General features: G+C 43.1%; 2 protein-coding genes across 9 annotated transcripts in view; one reads left to right on the forward strand and one right to left on the reverse strand.

Moving 5' to 3' along the window:
• TOP2B (DNA topoisomerase II beta) overlaps nucleotides 1–6,188 on the forward strand; it is a 59,018-nt gene extending 52,830 nt beyond the window's left edge. For all 4 annotated transcript variants that reach the window (XM_038570684.1, XM_038570683.1, XM_038570685.1 and 1 more), the window contains exons 33-36: nucleotides 908–1,018; nucleotides 3,081–3,203; nucleotides 4,707–4,801; nucleotides 5,698–6,188. In XM_038570684.1, the coding sequence (XP_038426612.1) occupies nucleotides 908–1,018; nucleotides 3,081–3,203; nucleotides 4,707–4,801; nucleotides 5,698–5,865 (497 nt within the window). In that variant the 3' untranslated portion in view covers nucleotides 5,866–6,188. The remainder of the gene's footprint in view (nucleotides 1–907; nucleotides 1,019–3,080; nucleotides 3,204–4,706; nucleotides 4,802–5,697) is intronic.
• Nucleotides 6,189–6,235: 47 nt separating this feature from the next.
• Nucleotides 6,236–18,373, reverse strand: part of RARB (retinoic acid receptor beta) — a 510,890-nt gene continuing 498,752 nt past the window's right edge. For all 5 annotated transcript variants that reach the window (XM_038570687.1, XM_038570691.1, XM_038570688.1 and 2 more), the window contains 3 exons: nucleotides 10,574–10,778; nucleotides 9,566–9,724; nucleotides 6,236–7,751 (listed from right to left, as the gene is read on the reverse strand). In XM_038570687.1, coding sequence (XP_038426615.1) covers nucleotides 7,555–7,751; nucleotides 9,566–9,724; nucleotides 10,574–10,778 — 561 coding nt within the window. In that variant the 3' untranslated portion in view covers nucleotides 6,236–7,554. The remainder of the gene's footprint in view (nucleotides 7,752–9,565; nucleotides 9,725–10,573; nucleotides 10,779–18,373) is intronic.

The raw sequence follows: 18,373 nt of genomic DNA on the forward strand, positions 1-18,373 counted from the left end.
AATATTCAGATTTGCTGTATTAAACTGTAGTAGCTAAAAGACTAAAACCTTCATAGAAACAAATTTAATCAGGGTATGTATTTTTTATTCTCTATATTTTTGTGTGTAGAATTTTTAAGGTCAAAACTAGTTAGGCATAATTGTCTTGTATACACCTAACACATATAGGCAGACAGATTTGGTATATGTTCTATGTATATAGACAAGCATTTTTGACAGCATGTCAGAACATTTATATAAAACTATAATATCAAAGTAGACATTTTAACAAACCAAAACAGTTCCAGTTTTGGTTTGACAGGGGGCAGGAGGGAGGGAGAAATGGAGGGAGAAATTGATTAATTAATTGAGTGTAAAAGTAAATTGAAGGTAAGCCTACCTACCTTTTAAATTGATTTTCAATGATTTAAAATTGCTTTTTAAAAGATGAAGTTACTACTCTCTTAGATTTGACCATTACTGATATTCCTCAAATGGTTAGTAGCATTAGATGTGTAGATACTAAAATAATCAACAGTGAGAACTTTTTAATATTCCATTTTAAAATAATATTTTTGAGTTGGTCAGTATGTTTTAAATGATTAGCATTTGGGACTATTAAGAATTTTTATTACTCTATTACTCAATATTTGAGTAATAAAGTAAATAAAAATTAAGAATACAATACAATATTTGTATATTGTTTTGTAACAGATTTAACATTTAACATTTAAGATTTAACATTTTTGAAATGTAACATTTTTATATTGTTTTCAGCTGTTGATACATTATGGACTATATGATCACAAAGTAGAAATTTATAAGATTAATTATCTAAAGAGAAGCCATTAGTAAATAGAATCAAAGTTTAACTATTAAGTGATCCTTATAGAATCTCTTAACTGAAAAAAAGCTTTGTAATTTTTAGATTCAGCTAAATTTGATAGCAATGAAGAAGATTCTGCCTCTGTTTTTTCACCGTCATTTGGTCTGAAACAAACAGATAAGGTTCCAAGTAAAACAATAGCTGCTAAAAAGGGTATGTACTTCTATTTGATGTTGTTAAGCATTGCATAAATGATATATAGTTGATATTAAAATAAATTTAATATAACTTAAAACTGCACTTGGACTTTAGTAGAAAATAGTATAAATGCATATAAGGAGAATCCCTCTTGTTTTCTAACCATATGAGGTAATTATTTAAAATGTGTATAAGATATCATTTTAAGGGGGACCTGACTGGCTCAGTGGGTTAAGCATCTGCCTTTGGCTCAGGTCATGATCTCAGAGTCCTGGGGTTGAGCCCCGTGTTGAGCCCCATGTCAGGCATTAGATATAGCAAAACAAAAACAAAAATCCCTCCTTATTTTGAATTCACGGACCATGGTAAGAAATTAATTAACTGCAGAAGCTTCTGTGGCCAACACAGCAGGTGCCCTGCCCATATCCCCTCGCCATACTACTTCAGTACACATTGGCCAGGGACTATATTTCTTTTTGCCTCAGGACTTTTTGTTACTATGTTGGAATGTTCATATTTCCCCACCCCAGCCACCCTTTATCAGTGATTGAGGAAAGCTGGTTTGCAAATATGTTAGTGCTCTTCTCTCAGGTAGGCTAACTCTGGGATGTGTGTTTTACAGTGGCTCAGAGATTGTTCATGATAAGAGATAATAAGCCCTGAGTGATGAGAGGCTTCTCTCTTCGTGTCTCATTTTTGTATCTTTTTTTCACCTCCCAAATAAGTACCTATACTTTGTTTTGGAATGAAATGGGATCTGCTTCTGGGGAACTCAAACTTTAACAGGCCCTACAGCTTCCCTTTATGCATCTTTTTTTAAGTTGTCTTCATGTGAGCACTTATAACCACCCTGAAAACTTGGGAGCCATATCACTTTTTTGAACATATTAACTTGTTTCCTTTATCAAGCTCTTCACTCTTATTTAGAGTTGAGCATTGACTAAAAAGCTAGCACACTACACCACCTATGCTATTTGGTTGTTTCACCAGTAGCTGAACTAGCCTTGTGTCAGTTGAATGGATGATGCCTGTGTGAAATAGTTGAAGCCCCTAGTCTTCCAAAACTACAGTTCCCACAAAATACCATTTTTTTTAAAAGACTGTATTTATTTATTCATGGGAGACACACAGAGACTCTCTTGGGGGAGCCTGATGCAGGACTTGTTCTCAGGACCCCAGGATCATGACCTGAGCCAAAGGCAGATGCTTAACCGCCGAGCTACCCAGGTGTCCCTCACATTAGTTTTTACTAATCACACAAGTAAAGACTGACTTATCATAGTTTTCACATAGACTTTGTTTTTCAGCTCTATTTACAGTCTATTTTAAAAGCAAAATTCATAAGAACAAAGGCCTTTGGATCTATTGTGCACTTATTTCTTTCCACATAAAAGTGCCATGTCTAGATTTCAACTTTTGACTGGAAGTGAATCAGCTTCTATTCAGAGTATTTGAGGGTCCCATAAAAATGTTTTTTTTTTGAGGGTCTCTAAAATATTTTAGAAGTTAGGACTTCTAACATGTGATTAATACTTGACTTGTAATTAATGTCCAATAGTTATTTTTCTGTCATGACTATACTGTATCTTTCCTACTGCTTTTTAAAAGTTACTGCTTAGGGCAGCCCCGGTGGTGCAGCGGTTTAGCGCTGCCTGCAGCCCAGGGCGTGATCCTGGGGACCCGGGATTGAGTCCCACGTCGGGCTCTCTGGGTGGTGCCTGCTTCTCCCTCTACCTGTGTCTCTGCCTCTCTCTGTCTCTATGAATAAATAAAATAAAAAATCTTAAAAAAAATAAATAAATAAATAAATAACGTATGTTACTGCTTAATTCACTTTTATGGCCTTTGTATAAAATAATCTCACTTGAAATATCAAAAGGCAAATTATTAATAATAAAAAGCATTTTGTCATCTATGAGAAATTGTTTGCCTTTTACACTGGCACCAAGTATCATTTTGTTATTTAAGGCTACTCAATTTCATATCAGCAGTAAGAAATTGTATTATAGGATTGATTCACTTGAGTGTGGTTTGTTAGTAAGTATATTGATTTATGAAATGGAAATTTGCTTCATAGGAAAGCCGTCTTCAGATACAGCTGCTAAGCCTAAGAGAACCCCTAAACAGAAGAAAGTAGAAACTATAAACTCTGACTCAGATTCAGAATTTGGCATTCCAAAGAAGACTACACCCCCAAAAGGTGAGGATTATTTTTAACCCTCTAATGTATGCTATGTGGAAAAGAATCTCTTCTACTTACTGAATTTTGGGAGACCAGTTTTGTTTTAAATTGCTTTGCTCTTCAATAAGTAATGTGTCTTAAGAATCAGTGCTGAATTGGAGTTCAGAGGAAGTCTAGCACTTTGTTTTAGAAATTAAGGAATTGAGACTCAAAAAGGTTAAGTAAGCAATTTGCACCTCTAAGAATGGATCAAAAGACCTCCTGCCGCAGACTCACTGAAAGTAGTTATTAGTCAGGTGAGGGTTCCTCACAACTAGAGAGTGACTCTTGTTGGAGCTAGGACTCTGAGACAGGAGCTTTTTGCTCATCTAGGAAATGCAATCACTATACTTAGGGATCTGTAAGGGCAGCAGCATCAGTTCTTCTCCCTGGTACTCCTCTTTGCCCCAGAATCTATCTAGAAAGTCTTCAAAGGTGCTTTTTAAAAACTACATGTAAGGTGTAATTTTTTTTTTTAAGAGTAGCTGGTCAACCTTTTTTCCAACCAACAGATGTTACCATCAGTGTATTTAGGTCTTAAAGTGGTGGTTGGGATAAGGAGATACCTACATGAAAACAAGGGAGAATAGGGGCAAAAAAGAAACAGTGACCGAGGAGATCAGTATGTATGGTATGCATGGTTTGAAACTTTTATACGTTCACAAGTGCCATTTCATTGATTCATTTGATAAATATTCCAAGTTCAACCTGGTTAGTTTTTGGTCTTAAGGAATTTTTAAAAGTTGTAGTTTGGTTCCATTTTCTCTTTCACTGACATCTGGCATCATTGTAGGATGGAGAATATTTTGGCACCATTTGCATATTACCTTTCCCTCTTCCTCCTCCAACAAGAGTAAGAGGTTAGGTAGATGGCAACAACAACTGCTGCATGTGCTGCTTCTAAATCTGAGAAAGAACGTGGATTTGACAGATCATTGCATGATTCATGCTGGGAGTTTATTCTAATACTGTGCTCCTTAAAGTGGTTGTTGCTAATATGTGATAAGTAAAATTTAGAGTAAACGTTCAAACATATAATTTGTACTAATAAATATGTATTATTTTTCTAGTAATTCATACTGTATTTTTAAAGGTACTAGCCTATTACAATTTAGAAACTAAGATTTTTTTTATCATCACATACAAGTTAAAAAAGCGCTCTTCGAAGACATTTTCTTTTCCTGCCCAAGGACTACATGTTCAAAATGCAAATATTTTCTCTTGTATATCAGGGACTTGGTTATTAAAATTTATCACCAGGACCTTTCAACTAGTTTTAAATGTATTTGTGAAATACTCTTCAGTCATATCAATCCCAGAACTGAAATGATGCTGCCAAAACGTTGCTTCATCATTTATATTTAGAGACCAGGATTGCAGTACTGATTGGGGCATGCCAAAGAAGTGAGGTATAATGTTGTGGCATTTATTTTTTCTGTCGCACTTAACCTTGGAGAAAAATATCCTTTGTATCATTTTAAGGTAAAGGCCGAGGGGCAAAGAAAAGGAAAGCATCTGGCTCTGAAAATGAAGGTGATTATAACCCTGGCAGGAAAACATCCAAAACAACAAGCAAGGTAATTAGGAACATCTTTTTAATGCATTGTTTTATGATGATCTATAACTGGCTTAGTTGGCTTATTACTAAAATGTCTTTTAACAGCTTTAAACCTAGCCTGTCTTATGCATAGAGGGCTTATGGATGGTTAAAGAATTATCCAAGTATAAAACCCATATAATCAGGACTATTTCTTGGATAAAACTATGGGCATAAATTAGCCTACTTAATTAAGAGTATTCTATTTCACCCAGTGAGCCATAGAACTTATATGCTACCTGTCTGAAATAATATTTTCCAGACCAAATAAAGGCTATTTCTTTTTAACTTGGATTTATTTAACTAGGGCTAACTTTTTTTTTTTTTTTTGGACTCTGGCTAATTTTGACAGTCTGACCTTTCTCCAGAAGCACACAATCTTTTTAAGGTAAAAGAAAAGCATCAGGTGTCCCTCTTTTTTTCTCTCTCTCTTCGTATTAGAACTTAAAAATACAAACATAGATGATTTCAGCTTTATGCTGCTTTCCATCTTGATTTCGTGCCTCTGGTCCATCTTGGTGACTCTTCCCTGCATTTTTATAAACATAGAGTGCACTCCATACTGTGCATAAGTCTTGTTTTTCCTTTCATGAATTTCTAGGTACTTATAAATGAGTACTTTTTACTAATCTGGGCACTTTGTATATTTGCTTGGCGATATAGAAGTTCAGAACAAACAGAGCACCAGGGTGGTAGATTATTAGACTTATTTTTACAAAGCGGATAAAGGATTAGGTAACTGGCCTTACACTTAAGTCAGCATTACAATTCTGATTTTAGAAACCTCATCATTTACAATATTTCTCGAGTGTAAGGAATAATTCTATTTTAACTCGGATATTTTTAAATCTTTTTTTTTTTTTTCAACCTGTCTAGAAACCGAAGAAAACATCTTTTGATCAGGATTCAGATGTGGACATCTTCCCATCAGACTTCACTTCTGAACCACCTTCTCTGCCACGGACCGGTAGGGCTAGGAAAGAAGTAAAATATTTTGCAGAGTCTGATGAAGAAGAAGATGTTGATTTTGCAATGTTTAATTAAGTGCCCAAAGAGCACAAACATTTTTCAACAGATAAATTGTGTTGTCCTTTTGTCTTTTCTGTCTCAGACTTTTGTACATCTGGCTTATTTTAATGTGATGATGTAATTGATGGTTTTTTATTATTGTGGTAGGCCTTTTAACATTTTGTTCTTACACATACAGTTTTATGCTCTTTTTTACTCATTGAAATGTCATGTACTGTCTGATTGGCTTGTAGAATTGTTATAGACTGCCGTGCATTAGCACAGATTTTAATTGTCATGGTTGCAGACTACAGACCTGCTTTTTGAAATGAAATTTAAACATTAAAAATGGAACTGTGTACTCGGTGTCTTTACTAAAGATGAAAGTGTAGTAAAATCTCCCATACACTTTTAAAATAAATATATTTTATTCTTTGCCAGGAGACTCCATGGAAAAAGGTAAACAGTATATGAACATAGAAAGCATTGTTAAACAATCTCAATGTACAAACAGAGCCAGTGAAAGTACATCACAGACTTGCTAATATATCAAAAAAAAAAAAAAATTCCACTAGTGCTTAAATGAGAACTAAGAAACTGACACTTGTATCTGTTAACCACTCTACCACAGCTTTCACTCTGCTTCATAGTGATCGAACAAGGTCAAAGGATGCAGATTCTCTGTCCATGCCTTTGGGAGTCCATATTTTAGCCCCTGGGCGTCAGGGAGGCTGGAAGAAAACCCTCAATACCAGGCACGAATCAGAAAGGACACTGGAGTTACATGGTGTAGGTGGTAGACCAGTCTAATTATCCCATGAATTATCCCATGAAATTTCCCTAATGGCTTGTGACTAGGTAAACAAAAAACTTATTAACACTGAAAAGTGTTTCTGCCTTTGAGGCTACCATTACTGTAAAAATGTATTTTTTTTAAATTGTGTAGCTATGCCATTAATAAACCACTGTTAAAGTGACATTAACAATTGAACAAATGACATCTGATTAACTGAACTGGCAGTTACACGGATACAGAATTCTCTTCTGCTAGTGCAGTGAATTTGTATCTTTTTACTGGGCAACATGAAATAGACGCAATTTGAGAGCGTCAAAAAGAGCAAGGACAAGCTTCCATACTAACTAAATTAGAATTATCTCTAGCTTTATCTTGTCATACTGTACAACAGTCCCCTTTCCTTACCTTGATGTTCTGATTGCTCTGTGAAAGCAAGACAGTTTTTTGTTTTTTGTGTTTTTTTTGAGCCTTTCTGAGCTGGACACGTACAGTAGTCTGTTTCACAACCTTGGTGTCTTGGTTATTCTGAGTATGCAAGGCAAAAGGAAAGCACCAAACATACAGTATAGAAAGAACAGAGCCATACTTCTGTATGTACAAAGTCTTCAGAAACTTAACCAGGGTAAATCATTTTGACTGGGTCTTTGCCATGCAATCTTGAGTGTTCAAAGAGGAAAATAGAAGCTTTTAACTAGTTTCTGGTTGCATGAAATGGCTGATTTTTAGAATTTAAAAAGTCTGTACTTCTAGGTAAGTTAGACAGTGAGGAGTATATATTGATACATATGAAAACTTCTTGGTCCTTCTTGAGTTTTAATATATTTTCAGTCCAAAAACTAAGCAGCAGTAAAAATGTTTTTCTTTTTTCTTGCGTTTTAAGTCCTGGAACTGAAAGTCTTGGGGAATGTTTGAAGTAGCTGGAAAGTGTCTTATTGCACCAGTGGTGATTGACTGACACCGCTGTTTTCCACTGAGCTAGGTGAGATGCTGGGACTGTGCTCCGCTGGGTTCCCACTTGAACTTGGGGTCAAGGGTTCATGTCCTTCAGAATTCTCCAGCATTTCCTGAATGAGAGGTGGCATTGATCCAGGAATTTCCATTTTCAAGGTAATTACACGTTCTGCACCTTTTAAAGAGAGATAATAGAAATCTGGTAGAGATAAGGAGTTAAGCTGAATAATGAGGGATCGTCTTCCATTTACTTTAACAAAGGTGTAAACTGTGCCACCAGTGGCCGTCCTGACTTTACAACATTTAAATAGTCTTTCTTACTTCATGTGTAGGAAAGCAGCACGGGTATGGCAACTTGCTTAAATTTGAGGATATTCCATGCCTGAGTCTGTTTTAGGCAAGGTTAGCAGTATATATTTACTTAACATAATCTACAAAAAGAAGTTCCTGATAAAAGACCAGAAAGAGCCTATCTTAAAACGAGATCGTTGTAAAGGATACCAGTTACCCACAAATGAAGGAAGTGACTTAAGTAATGAATGTGTAGTGATTGATTATCAAGTTGATGTAGCTCGGCACTGTCCAGCACAGGAGGCACCAGCTACATGTGGCGATTTAAATTTAAATTCGTTAAATTAAATACAATTAGGAAAAACAGTGCCTCAATTGCATTAGCCACTTTTTAAGTGCTTGAGAGCCACGTGTGGCTAGTGGCTACTTGTATTGGACAATGCAGATTATAGAATATTTCCATAATCACAGTAAATTCTATTAGCACTGGTCTAGCTAGATATAGAGAATGACAGTATTAAGTTAAACAGCCTCATTGTTTTTAAAATCATCATAATTATAATGGCCAAGCACTGGTATCTGCTGTTTGCAGATACTCTTAATCCCATGTTAGGGATGAACTCAGAATGGCTCACTGAGGAAATCTCTTAGAAGTAGCTCAAGAACGGAGACTCCTTGTCAAGCAAGTTCACTCTGTTTTTAAAGCACTTTCTGAGATGTAGAGTTTGTTCCCTGGCACAGCGAGATCTTCAGGGACAGAGCATGCTAATGGGGAAGGAGAAGGACAACAGCACACTCGGTACCACGGATGGCTGCTGAGTTTTCTCTCTACACAGAAAAGCCCTAATGCTAGCACTCAACTGTCATATGGCTCTAGGCACTCCTGTAATTGCTTGAGTTGCCACACAAACTAAAAATCACTAGGCAGGGGATATTTATACCTTACAGGACGGCAAGAATTCCTTTGCTGAGAAATGTGCAGAAGCAAATTTGCCTATACACAAGAGAGCAATGCAACATTAATTGAGAGAGAAACTTCACCAATAACTGTTGCCTTAATTACTATTCATTTTCTGAGGTTTGGATGGTCAGAAAAAATTCAGTCAAGTTTATATCTACCAGAGCATATGTGGAAAGGAATGAAATGGATAAAACTATGAAATTAAAAAGCCTGTCAATATATAGTATGTTCTCTTGAAAATACTTTTTCTAGCAGCTCCCTGGGTGGCTCAGTCAGTAAAACGGTCCTGTCTGACTCTCAGTTTCAACTCAGGTCGTGATCTCAGGGTTCTTGCAATCGAGCCCTCAGTAGGGCTTGGCGCTCAGCAGGGAGTCTGCTTGCAATTCTCTTCCTTCCTCTGCCCCTCCCTATTGCCTTGCACTCATGGGCGTGCATACTCTAAAATAAATGAATCTTTAAAAAAAAAAAAAACAGTTTTTCTGTTCATGTAGTCACCTGAATTATAAATTCCTAATCTATTAAGATCATTGAGTAGGGTAAGATACAAGGTTTTTTAAAGGGTGGACACTATTCATTTTGATTTCCATGAGAAATGAGTTCCAGACCAACAACAAATAAGCTATTATCAAACATCCCGAATGAAAACGTCGAGTTTAAAAAAACAAGTCAGAACAAAAAACAAACAAAAAACAAGTCAGGACCACTTCGTAAATACCATGTAGACTCTGAAGACATACCTTTAGCACTGATGCTGCGGAGATCTGTGATTTTCATTAAGATCTTTGGAAACATGTGAGGCTTGCTGGGTCGTCTCTTTCTGATATAAATTTTTAGTGCTTCCAGCAGTGGTTCCTGTAGCTTATCTACTTTTGTTGGTTCCTCAAGGTCCTGGCGGTCTAGTTTGCAGGAATAAAGTATTGAACAATTAGTATCAGGACAGAGTTACATGCTTACCAGGCAAAAGGGCTGCCACTCATTTCCCTTTCTTGTTTCCTTGGTCCTCATATATTATGATTTTATTAATTTGATGATTCAAACACATATACAGGTTTGAAGATACATGCGACTGCTTTAAGCAGTGATACTTGAAAATGTCCCTCTTGCTGGTCAAAAGCACATTTTGATGCCTGGTAGCTTTTGTTCCAGGGAGACCATTACTTCTCGTGACCAGGAGGTGTCACTACTGAACTGAATTCAAACCAACTTCAAGCAGCCGCCTGGTTAGAAAGGCAAGGTAAAACGCCCCGTAATTAAAGCCATTACTTTTTAACCACTTACAAGTCAACCTCCTGTGAGCCAGGAGGAGTCAGTACAAAGAAGAAAGCCATATTTTATCCCAGTCCTTCCAGGGCTGGGGGTGGGGTGGGGGCCAGACAACCCAGTGACTTGTAGTCCCAGCCACTAAATTCACAAACAGAACAGCACATGGCAGTCCCTTACTTATCATTAAAATGTCCTTAGGCAATTTATTTTACAACAGTCTGATCCTGCTTGGAAAAAAATACTGGTGGCAACTGGAGAAATAGCATTTTGGTATTTCAGAGCAAAAGGATCCCAAATAGCTTTATTTAACGTACAACGATACAGAAAGATGCAACAAACCCCAAACATGCATGCCTGGCTGTTTATTCACGTGTCTTTTTCCATGCAAAAGAACTCCAAAATGGAGATAGGAATTCCCCATAAATTATAAGTGTAAGCTGCTTTTGATGGAATCTCATGAAGGTTTTCTAGGTGGTTGGTACCTCCACAGATTAAGCAGATGGCACTGAGAAGGCCTGTTTCTGTGTCATCCATTTCCAAAGGCAGGAGCTGGTTGGCAAAGGTGAACACAAGGTCAGTCAGAGGACCAAATCCAGCATTGTGCATCTGAGTTCGATTTAGGGTAAGGCCATCTGAAAAAGTCATGGTGTCTTGTTCTGGGGTATACCTGGTGCAAATTCTAAGAATCTGGAAGGGAAAAAACAAACAAACCATATTTGATGGGGTCATGAAAGCCAGCCTGTCCTTACAGCATCAACCAGATCTAGGCAGGAAATAACACTGAAGATTTCCAAGAAGCTCTTGCATCCCATGAGGCACACTGCCCTCCTGGCCCTCTTTGAACGTGGAATGTCTTCAGCCCTTTCATTAAAAGACTGTAGAAGTCAAACATGGGCTAAACTTTATTTAGGGAATAATAAATAGGACACAAGAAATTGTGAGAAATATCTGTGCTGAAAGTAATTCATTTGACTCAAGTAAACATTTACTGAGTACCTACTTATGTCCCAGGCACTGTGCCAGGTGCTGGGGATAGAAAGAAAAGTATTTTTTTTTAAGAGCTTACAGTCTACAAAAAGGAAAAAAAAAACATGGCCTACGTTCAAGCTTTCAAACACTTCAGTAAAGTGAATGTTACTCTTATTTTACAGATGAGGGACTGAAGCTCAGAAAGGTTAAGCCACATGACCAATGTCACACAGTTAACATGAGGCTGGATTTAATTCAAACCCAGGTGAGGCTCCCTGACCCCACAGTTCACAGACTACTAGAATACAAGCAGCACAAAGGGAACTGCAAAGTGCTTGGGCATTTGGGAGGAGGAAAGCTCTGACACAGCCAGGAGGATCTCAAGGGCAGATTCAAAAGAGGCAGCATTTCAATTAAGCCCAGAAATATGGTGGGGATTTCTGTTAAGTGAGAAGCCTGGGTCATGAGACCTGTGATCTTCCAATGCCACCTGGCATGCCCTTGATTTAAAACTCTGACACATCTGCTGCTAGGAAGTTGCCTGCTTGGTGCTCTGGACCTTCGGGCCTTGCTCAGCATGGTAAACTCCAAAATGCCCTCTGTATATATATAGTCAAGCCAGCTGGTATTCCCACTGCCCTATCAGTCCACACTGCTGGCAAGAGCTCCATGTAATCCAGAGCCCTCATCCACCCAGAAGCTTATTTCTGTACCAACCACGATGAGGGGCCTTTCTGCCAGCCAGGTTTCTTCTACATTTGACTTATCCCTCTAAAAAAAGCCTCAGAGCTGCATGAAGCACAGACAGAAATTTATTCCATCTGGACAGGAGTGAATAACCCTAATAGGCTGAGGTAGCGGAGTGTTCTTTCCAGATGCTAGTGCTCAGTTTGGGTGTGGTTGCCATGAATGTCCACCTTTGTGTCAACATAGAGGATGACAGATGTGATCAGAAGGGTCTGCGATTTTCTTGTGACCCGGCCATATGCGGAGGGCGTGGCTCTCTGACAGAGCCACAGGACTCCCAGCTAAGATGGAAGTCCCTGTAGAAGAGCCCCCTCTCCACTCCATATTCCCACCAGGACTCCTAAAGCAAGAACCAGGTCAAGTTTTTCAGTGCCAGGGGTTTAGGGCAAGGACATTTCCTGTGCAGAAGACCATCCTATCTGACTGGCTAAGTTACCACATTAGCTGGGGGACAGGGCTGTCATGCTGGAAAAGTCACATGCTCTCTGAACCTCCAAGACAGTGGGCTAGGAGCCAGCCGTCCTCTTACAGTCAGGACTCCAGTGTGAACTTGGAGAGCATTAGGACACCCTGTAAAGTGAGGGCATGGGACATCGGCTGATTAAACAAAACAAAACAAACAAACCAGCCCGACTCCAATGTCTTCTTGGTCAGAAGAACATCTGAGAGGAGAAGGGTGAATGATTCACACTCCCACCTCTAATGGGTAATAGCTAATGTTTTTTGATCATGCTAGGTGCTGTGCGAAGTGTTCTAACATATTACTTAATTCTCCTATCAACTCATATGTTAGGTACTACTGTTATCCCATTTTACAGATAGGGAAACAAATGCTAGAAGCTTGTCCTAGGTCACATAACCATTAGGTGGCATGATTGTTTCAGGCAATCTGTCCCTAGCACTTAGCACTCCACTCCACTGTGCTCTTAACCTCTGCTTCACAGCTGCGTCCTCCCCCTTCCCACCACTCTCCACACTCAGCTGCCTATGGTGAAACGACATCTAGCCTAGCATTAATTTGGAGGTTAACCTCAGTTGTCTCCTTGGCTGGGTGCCTCTGTGCAGTGCACAACCTGAACAGTTATTCATGGTGACCTACCTGGTATATAGGAGTGCATGGCCAGCAGCTTGGAAATGGAAAATTTTGCAAACTTCACTTTAACTTAACATTCTTATCATGTGATCAAGTGACACAGTGAACTGGAAAGCAACTGAATGTGGGTAGTTACTAAAACATTACAAAGATTCCTCTTCAGTGGATGGGTGGCCATTTTTGCCTCCCAGATATTTGCCTGGGGACCTCTCTGAGCCAGTCCAGCCATTTCCTCTGGGTCCCCGAGTGGCTGACCTGTTGCACTTCATCTTGGTAGCTAAGGAGCTTGTACAAAGCCATTCCCAATGTCAGAGCAGCAAAGGAACCAACAGGTGATAAACCTTAGTTCCCCTGAAAACCACAGGAGCTGAAGTACAGTGTCCAAGATCACCCAAGTAATGGTGCCGGGACAGAACACAGGACTCCTAGCCCCCAGCCCGTGTTCCCCTCCACCCGCTGGAGGATCATGGGGAAATATGCCTGCCTGGGGAGGTGTCACGGGACGGGCAGAGTCAGATGCTCAGTATTTATGGGCTCAAAATCCCCAGACACATTTCCAGTTTGGAATCAAATAGGTACTAAATAAGTCTTTGCAGCTGCAGCACGCTGCCAAGAAGTGAGTGCACTAGATCTGTCCCTGCAAGAATGAAAGAAACCAGGATTTGCTGGAAAGGAACAGAAGACCAAGATTTAGGCATTTGCAAGCTGTCAACAGATCACTTAGAAATCCAAGTCCGAACAGGAACGCACAAATGTCTCTTTTGAACGATTCTATTCTGAAGGGTGCCCCTCCTCAAAAGTCGGAAAACATTTGGATTCTAATGAAGCATTTAAACTATGTTCTGTTGCCTCTCTCCCTCGAAAGTTCAAAACCCAAACCAAGTATTAATGGGCTGTCCAGAGAGGAAGGCACATGGCGTGAGACGGGTGAATGGTCAATGTCTTCTTTTATCAGGGGAGCCTGCACTCCCACCCTGCCCTGCCGGGCCCAGTGGGCGGCAGGCGTCCCCCTCGAGGTTTGTGGCTGGGCCTGCCGCTGGACAGGAACCAAGGAGTTCCATTCCGTGAAAGTCAGACACCAGCGGCAACTACCAAATGCCTCACCAGTATTAAAACGCCCTTTGTTTGAAACGGGGGCTTCTCATCTGCACAGGGGAGCACGCACGCCCCACGAGAGGGGTATCAACAGTCCAGGCGAGGCTGACTTCCCCAAGGAGGGCCCCGTTGGGCGGCACAGGGCTCTGCTGATGGGCAAACCTGATGCTCCTCAGAGTGAGAAGGACCCGCAGCCTTCCTGCCTTCAGCAAGGACAGCTGAGTATCGTACTACGGCTTTGGGGTGCCCTCTGGGAGCAGACCGCCTGAGACTGGAGCCCTGGGAGGACCCGAGCATGTGGGATCCCAGGAAATAGAGACCTGTCCCTTTGCTCCTTGTCCCTGGGGCCACTCTGATCCAAGCCACCATCACGTCTCCTCTGGTGAGGGCCTCCGCTCCTGCTCCTACAGCTGGAGCATGGTGTTCAAAATCTCCATCACAGGGGACCTCGCTCTTGCTAAAACCCCTCCAGGGGCTTCGAGCTGCCTTAGATCCGTAACATCCAAACTTCTTCCCACAGCAGCCTCCACGGCCTCCACCTATCCCATCACCGCTCCTCCTTTCCCCTTGCTCCTTAACTTCTGGCCACGTCGGTCTTTCTGAATCTCTAGTAACTCAGCGCCGCAGCAAAGCATATTTGCACTTGCTGTTCCCTCTGCCTTTGATGCTTTGCCCTTGATCTTCATGATTCTTCCTCTCAGAGCTCAGTTCAAATGTCACCTCCTCAGAAAGCACGGTGAACACACTTCCTAAAACCTACTGCTTTCTACCCTATCACCCGATTATTTTTTTGAAATATGCAATAAAATGGTTTTAAAACGAGGTACGTACAGCATGTACAGTGGTTTTAGAATATGCCTCTGAATTCTTTGCTACTACTCTCTGAAAGGAGTAAAGTTTCATTCCCCTCCCCTTGAGTGAGGGCAGGACCCAGTGACTGGATTCCAACACAGAATCCAGGGGAAGCAACAGGTGTGACTCTGGAGAGTAAGTCACAGGAGGCGAGGCACCGTGGACTCCTCCTTGTTGGCTCTCTTAAATCTCATTTTGGGGGAAGCCGGTTGACACATCATGAGGACACTCAAGCAGCCCCATGGAAAGGTCCATGTGGCAAGGAACTGAGCCCTCCTACCAGTAACCAGCTCTTGCTTGCCAGGCACCTGTGAGGAGCCACCCTGGAAGCAGCCCTTCTATCCTGATAAGCCTTCAGAGGATGAAGCCCTGGCCATGCAAACTTTTCAGCAACCCTGATCCACAAGCACCGGGCTAAGTCACTTCCTAAGGCACGGGGACCCTGCAAGATAGTAACACTTACTGTTGAACGCTGCTAAGTTTCGTGGCAACTTGATATACAGCCACAGATTAGGAGCACAACGTACTGGCCTTGAGCTGTGCACATGGCTCAGGTGTACAGCTGACTGCATTTTGCCCTAAGCCTACACCTGTGTAACTACTACTCAGATCAAGACACCAGGGATCCCTGGGTGGCGCAGCGGTTTGGCACTTGCCTTTGGCCCAGGGCGCGATCCTGGAGACCCAGGATCGAATCCCACATCAGGCTCCCAGTGCATGGAGCCTGCTTCTCCCTCTCTCTCTCTCTCTGTGACTATCATAAATAAAAAAAAATAAAGTGTTGAGATCTTTAAAAAAAAAAAAAAAAAAAAGACACCAAGACTTCCAGCTCCTACAGGCTCCCTTGACCCCTCCTGATCCAATCCCCTCCCCCAGATAACCATTATTTTGACCTCAATTCCTGCCGATTAGTTTTGCCCGTTCTTGCACTTGAGGTCAATGCAATCACACGGCATATTCTCTCCTGTGTCTGGCCTTTATGTACTCTGTGTCCTATCCGAGATTCCGCGCGGGGGTGCATGAAGCCATGGTACTTTTTCATGGCTGGGTAGTATTCCGGGCTGCCCACGGCCTGCTTTGCTTTCTGCAGGGCGCCGTCACTCTCTGAGCCTGCTGACCACTGCTCCTCTAGGAGAGGAGCCGGAGCCTGCTCTTCATCGGCCTCGCTCCCTCCCTGCGGTATCTCTAGCATCTAGGGCAATGCAGTCCACACAGCAGGTGGCTAATGAATATCTGTTCAATTATTAATGAGGCGGGTTCCCTCATCAGAATCTCTCCCACCTCGTAGCAACCAGGGATTTCAGAGTTTCTAAGCAAAGGAGAAAAGCTCAAATTGCTCACGCATCTCAGTCCGTGCACTAATTGTATTTGGCAACTTCGTGGGCAGATCCTGATCTGATGTGACTATCCTCCAGCGCTTGTGGGAATGTTGAAGTGGTGACAGTAACAACAGTAACACATACAGAGCTTCACGTGGCTGTCCTCCCTGGCGGTGCGGAGCACCTATGATGCTGAGCTCATTGGAACAAAACGTTGTCCCCCGTGGCACCTGCCGCCAGCCTGCCTTCCCTGGGGAGGGAACACACGTGCTGGGAGCAGGACCTCCTTGTACTGCCACTACTCCCTAGACTGGCACTCTAGGGACTGTCATTTTAACATGTTAAGAGAAATGTGGGGAATTAAATCTAATATATTTTATTTAACGCAACATATTCAAAATATTTTTGTTGCAATATGTAATCCATATAAAAGGTCTTTAAGGAGGGCAGCCCCGGTGGTGCAACGGTTTAGCGCCGCCTGCAGCCCAGGGCGTGATCCTGGAGACCCTGGATCGAGTCCCACCGTCAGGCTCTCTGCATGGGGCCTGCTTCTGCCTCTGCCTGTGTCTCTGCCTCTCTCTCTCTCTGTCTCTATGAATAAATAAAAATATTTTTTTAAAAAAACGGTCTTTAAGGAGATCTCCGAGATGTTTAACTACTAAGCGTTTGAAAGTTTTATTTATTTTACAATTAGAGCATTTCAAACCAGGCACATTTTGGGCACTCAACATCTGCGGGTGGCTGTGGCTCCTGTACCGGACAGCACGCTCCAGCCTCTGTGTGGGGGGGGGGTCCATGTGCTTGGTACCCAAGAGCTCATGGGGACAGTCTGACCTTACTCGTTCCTGATACTGGTGATGATAGCTAATTTAAAGAGCACTTACTACGTGCTGTTAACCTGAAAAATTATCCCAACAGCCTTACGAGGGAGGAGCACTATTCTCCCCATTGCACTGAGCAGTAACCGAGGCTTAGAGGTGACACATTACCTCCCCAGTTCACAGAGCTTCTGTAGGGCAGAGCTGGGATTTGAACCCAGGGAGTCTGGCTGCAGAGCCCGCACCCTTAACCACCACCCTGACTGCCTCCCTGCTGACTTCCAGTGACAGCCAGGCAATCGCTGGCCCCGGGCGTGGGAAAGCTGAGTTTCAGAGAGACACAGGACCTCCTCACGATGGCGCGGGTGGCCATGGTGATGCTGGAGCCAGAACTCAGGCTGTGGGCTCCGAGGCCGGGGCCTGCTCCTCTTCAGGCTGGGTCTTGTCACTACTGAGCTTCTGGAAGGGAAGGACAGGTTCATGTGGGAACGGCCTCCGCGGCTGCAGAGCCACACGGTCCCCGGGACCTCAGGAGCCGCATATCATGTTTTGAAGTCACACGGGGCGGCCGCTTCTGCGTCACCAGAGCAAGGCGCTGCTGCCGCTGGCGTGGGGACGTCTCCTCAGGGCAGCAGAACCCAGGACGGCCCCGGGTGAGCCCCGCGCGGGCCTCCTGCTCGCACCCGCCCAGATGCAGCACTCGGAAGGGGCTCAGGCTCCGGAATTCCGGCCGTGAGCTCACTCGTTGGCTCCCGCGTTCACTCCGTACGGCGAGGGCCGGGTGTCTGGTCAGGAAGGGCTGCTCTGCAGAGGTGGCCTCTCAGCCGAGATGAGGAGTTGGCCGGGAAGAAAGTGGACGGGGGGACCCAGATACAAGGGGCCTCTGGCGCCCACTTGGGCTGTGGCTGCCTCATCTGCAAGACGGAGACGGGAACAAAATCCCTGGAGGGTGTACAGAGGCCTAATAAAACGTGAGGTGACCGGAGCCGACAACGTCCCGGACACTGTCCAGCCCCCTGAGGACCACTCATCTCCCGCTCTCCAGAACCCGAGAGGAAGCTTCTCTCACCCCCCGTCTTCGGTGTGGGGAGGGACAGGAGCTTGCCCAAGGCCACACAGCGGCAGGCGGCAGCGCGGGCCACAGAGCGCAGGCCCAGGCCGCTGCTCCAGAGCCCGCACGGGCAGGGCAGCCACCAGGGGCCGGGGCAGGGCCGGGAGCTGGGCCGCGGGGCGGGGGCGCCGGGGAGACACGTCTGCGCACAGGCAGGGGCAGCGCGGGAGGGCGCGGGGCCGGTGCAGGGCCGGGAGCAGGGCCGGGTGCAGGGCCGGGAGCAGGGCCGGGTGCAGGGCCGGGAGCAGGGCCGGGAGCAGGGCCGGGAGCAGGGCCGG

This window comes from Canis lupus, chromosome 23 (genome assembly GCF_011100685.1).
Source record: "Canis lupus familiaris isolate Mischka breed German Shepherd chromosome 23, alternate assembly UU_Cfam_GSD_1.0, whole genome shotgun sequence".
Classification (NCBI taxonomy): domain Eukaryota; kingdom Metazoa; phylum Chordata; class Mammalia; order Carnivora; family Canidae; genus Canis; species Canis lupus.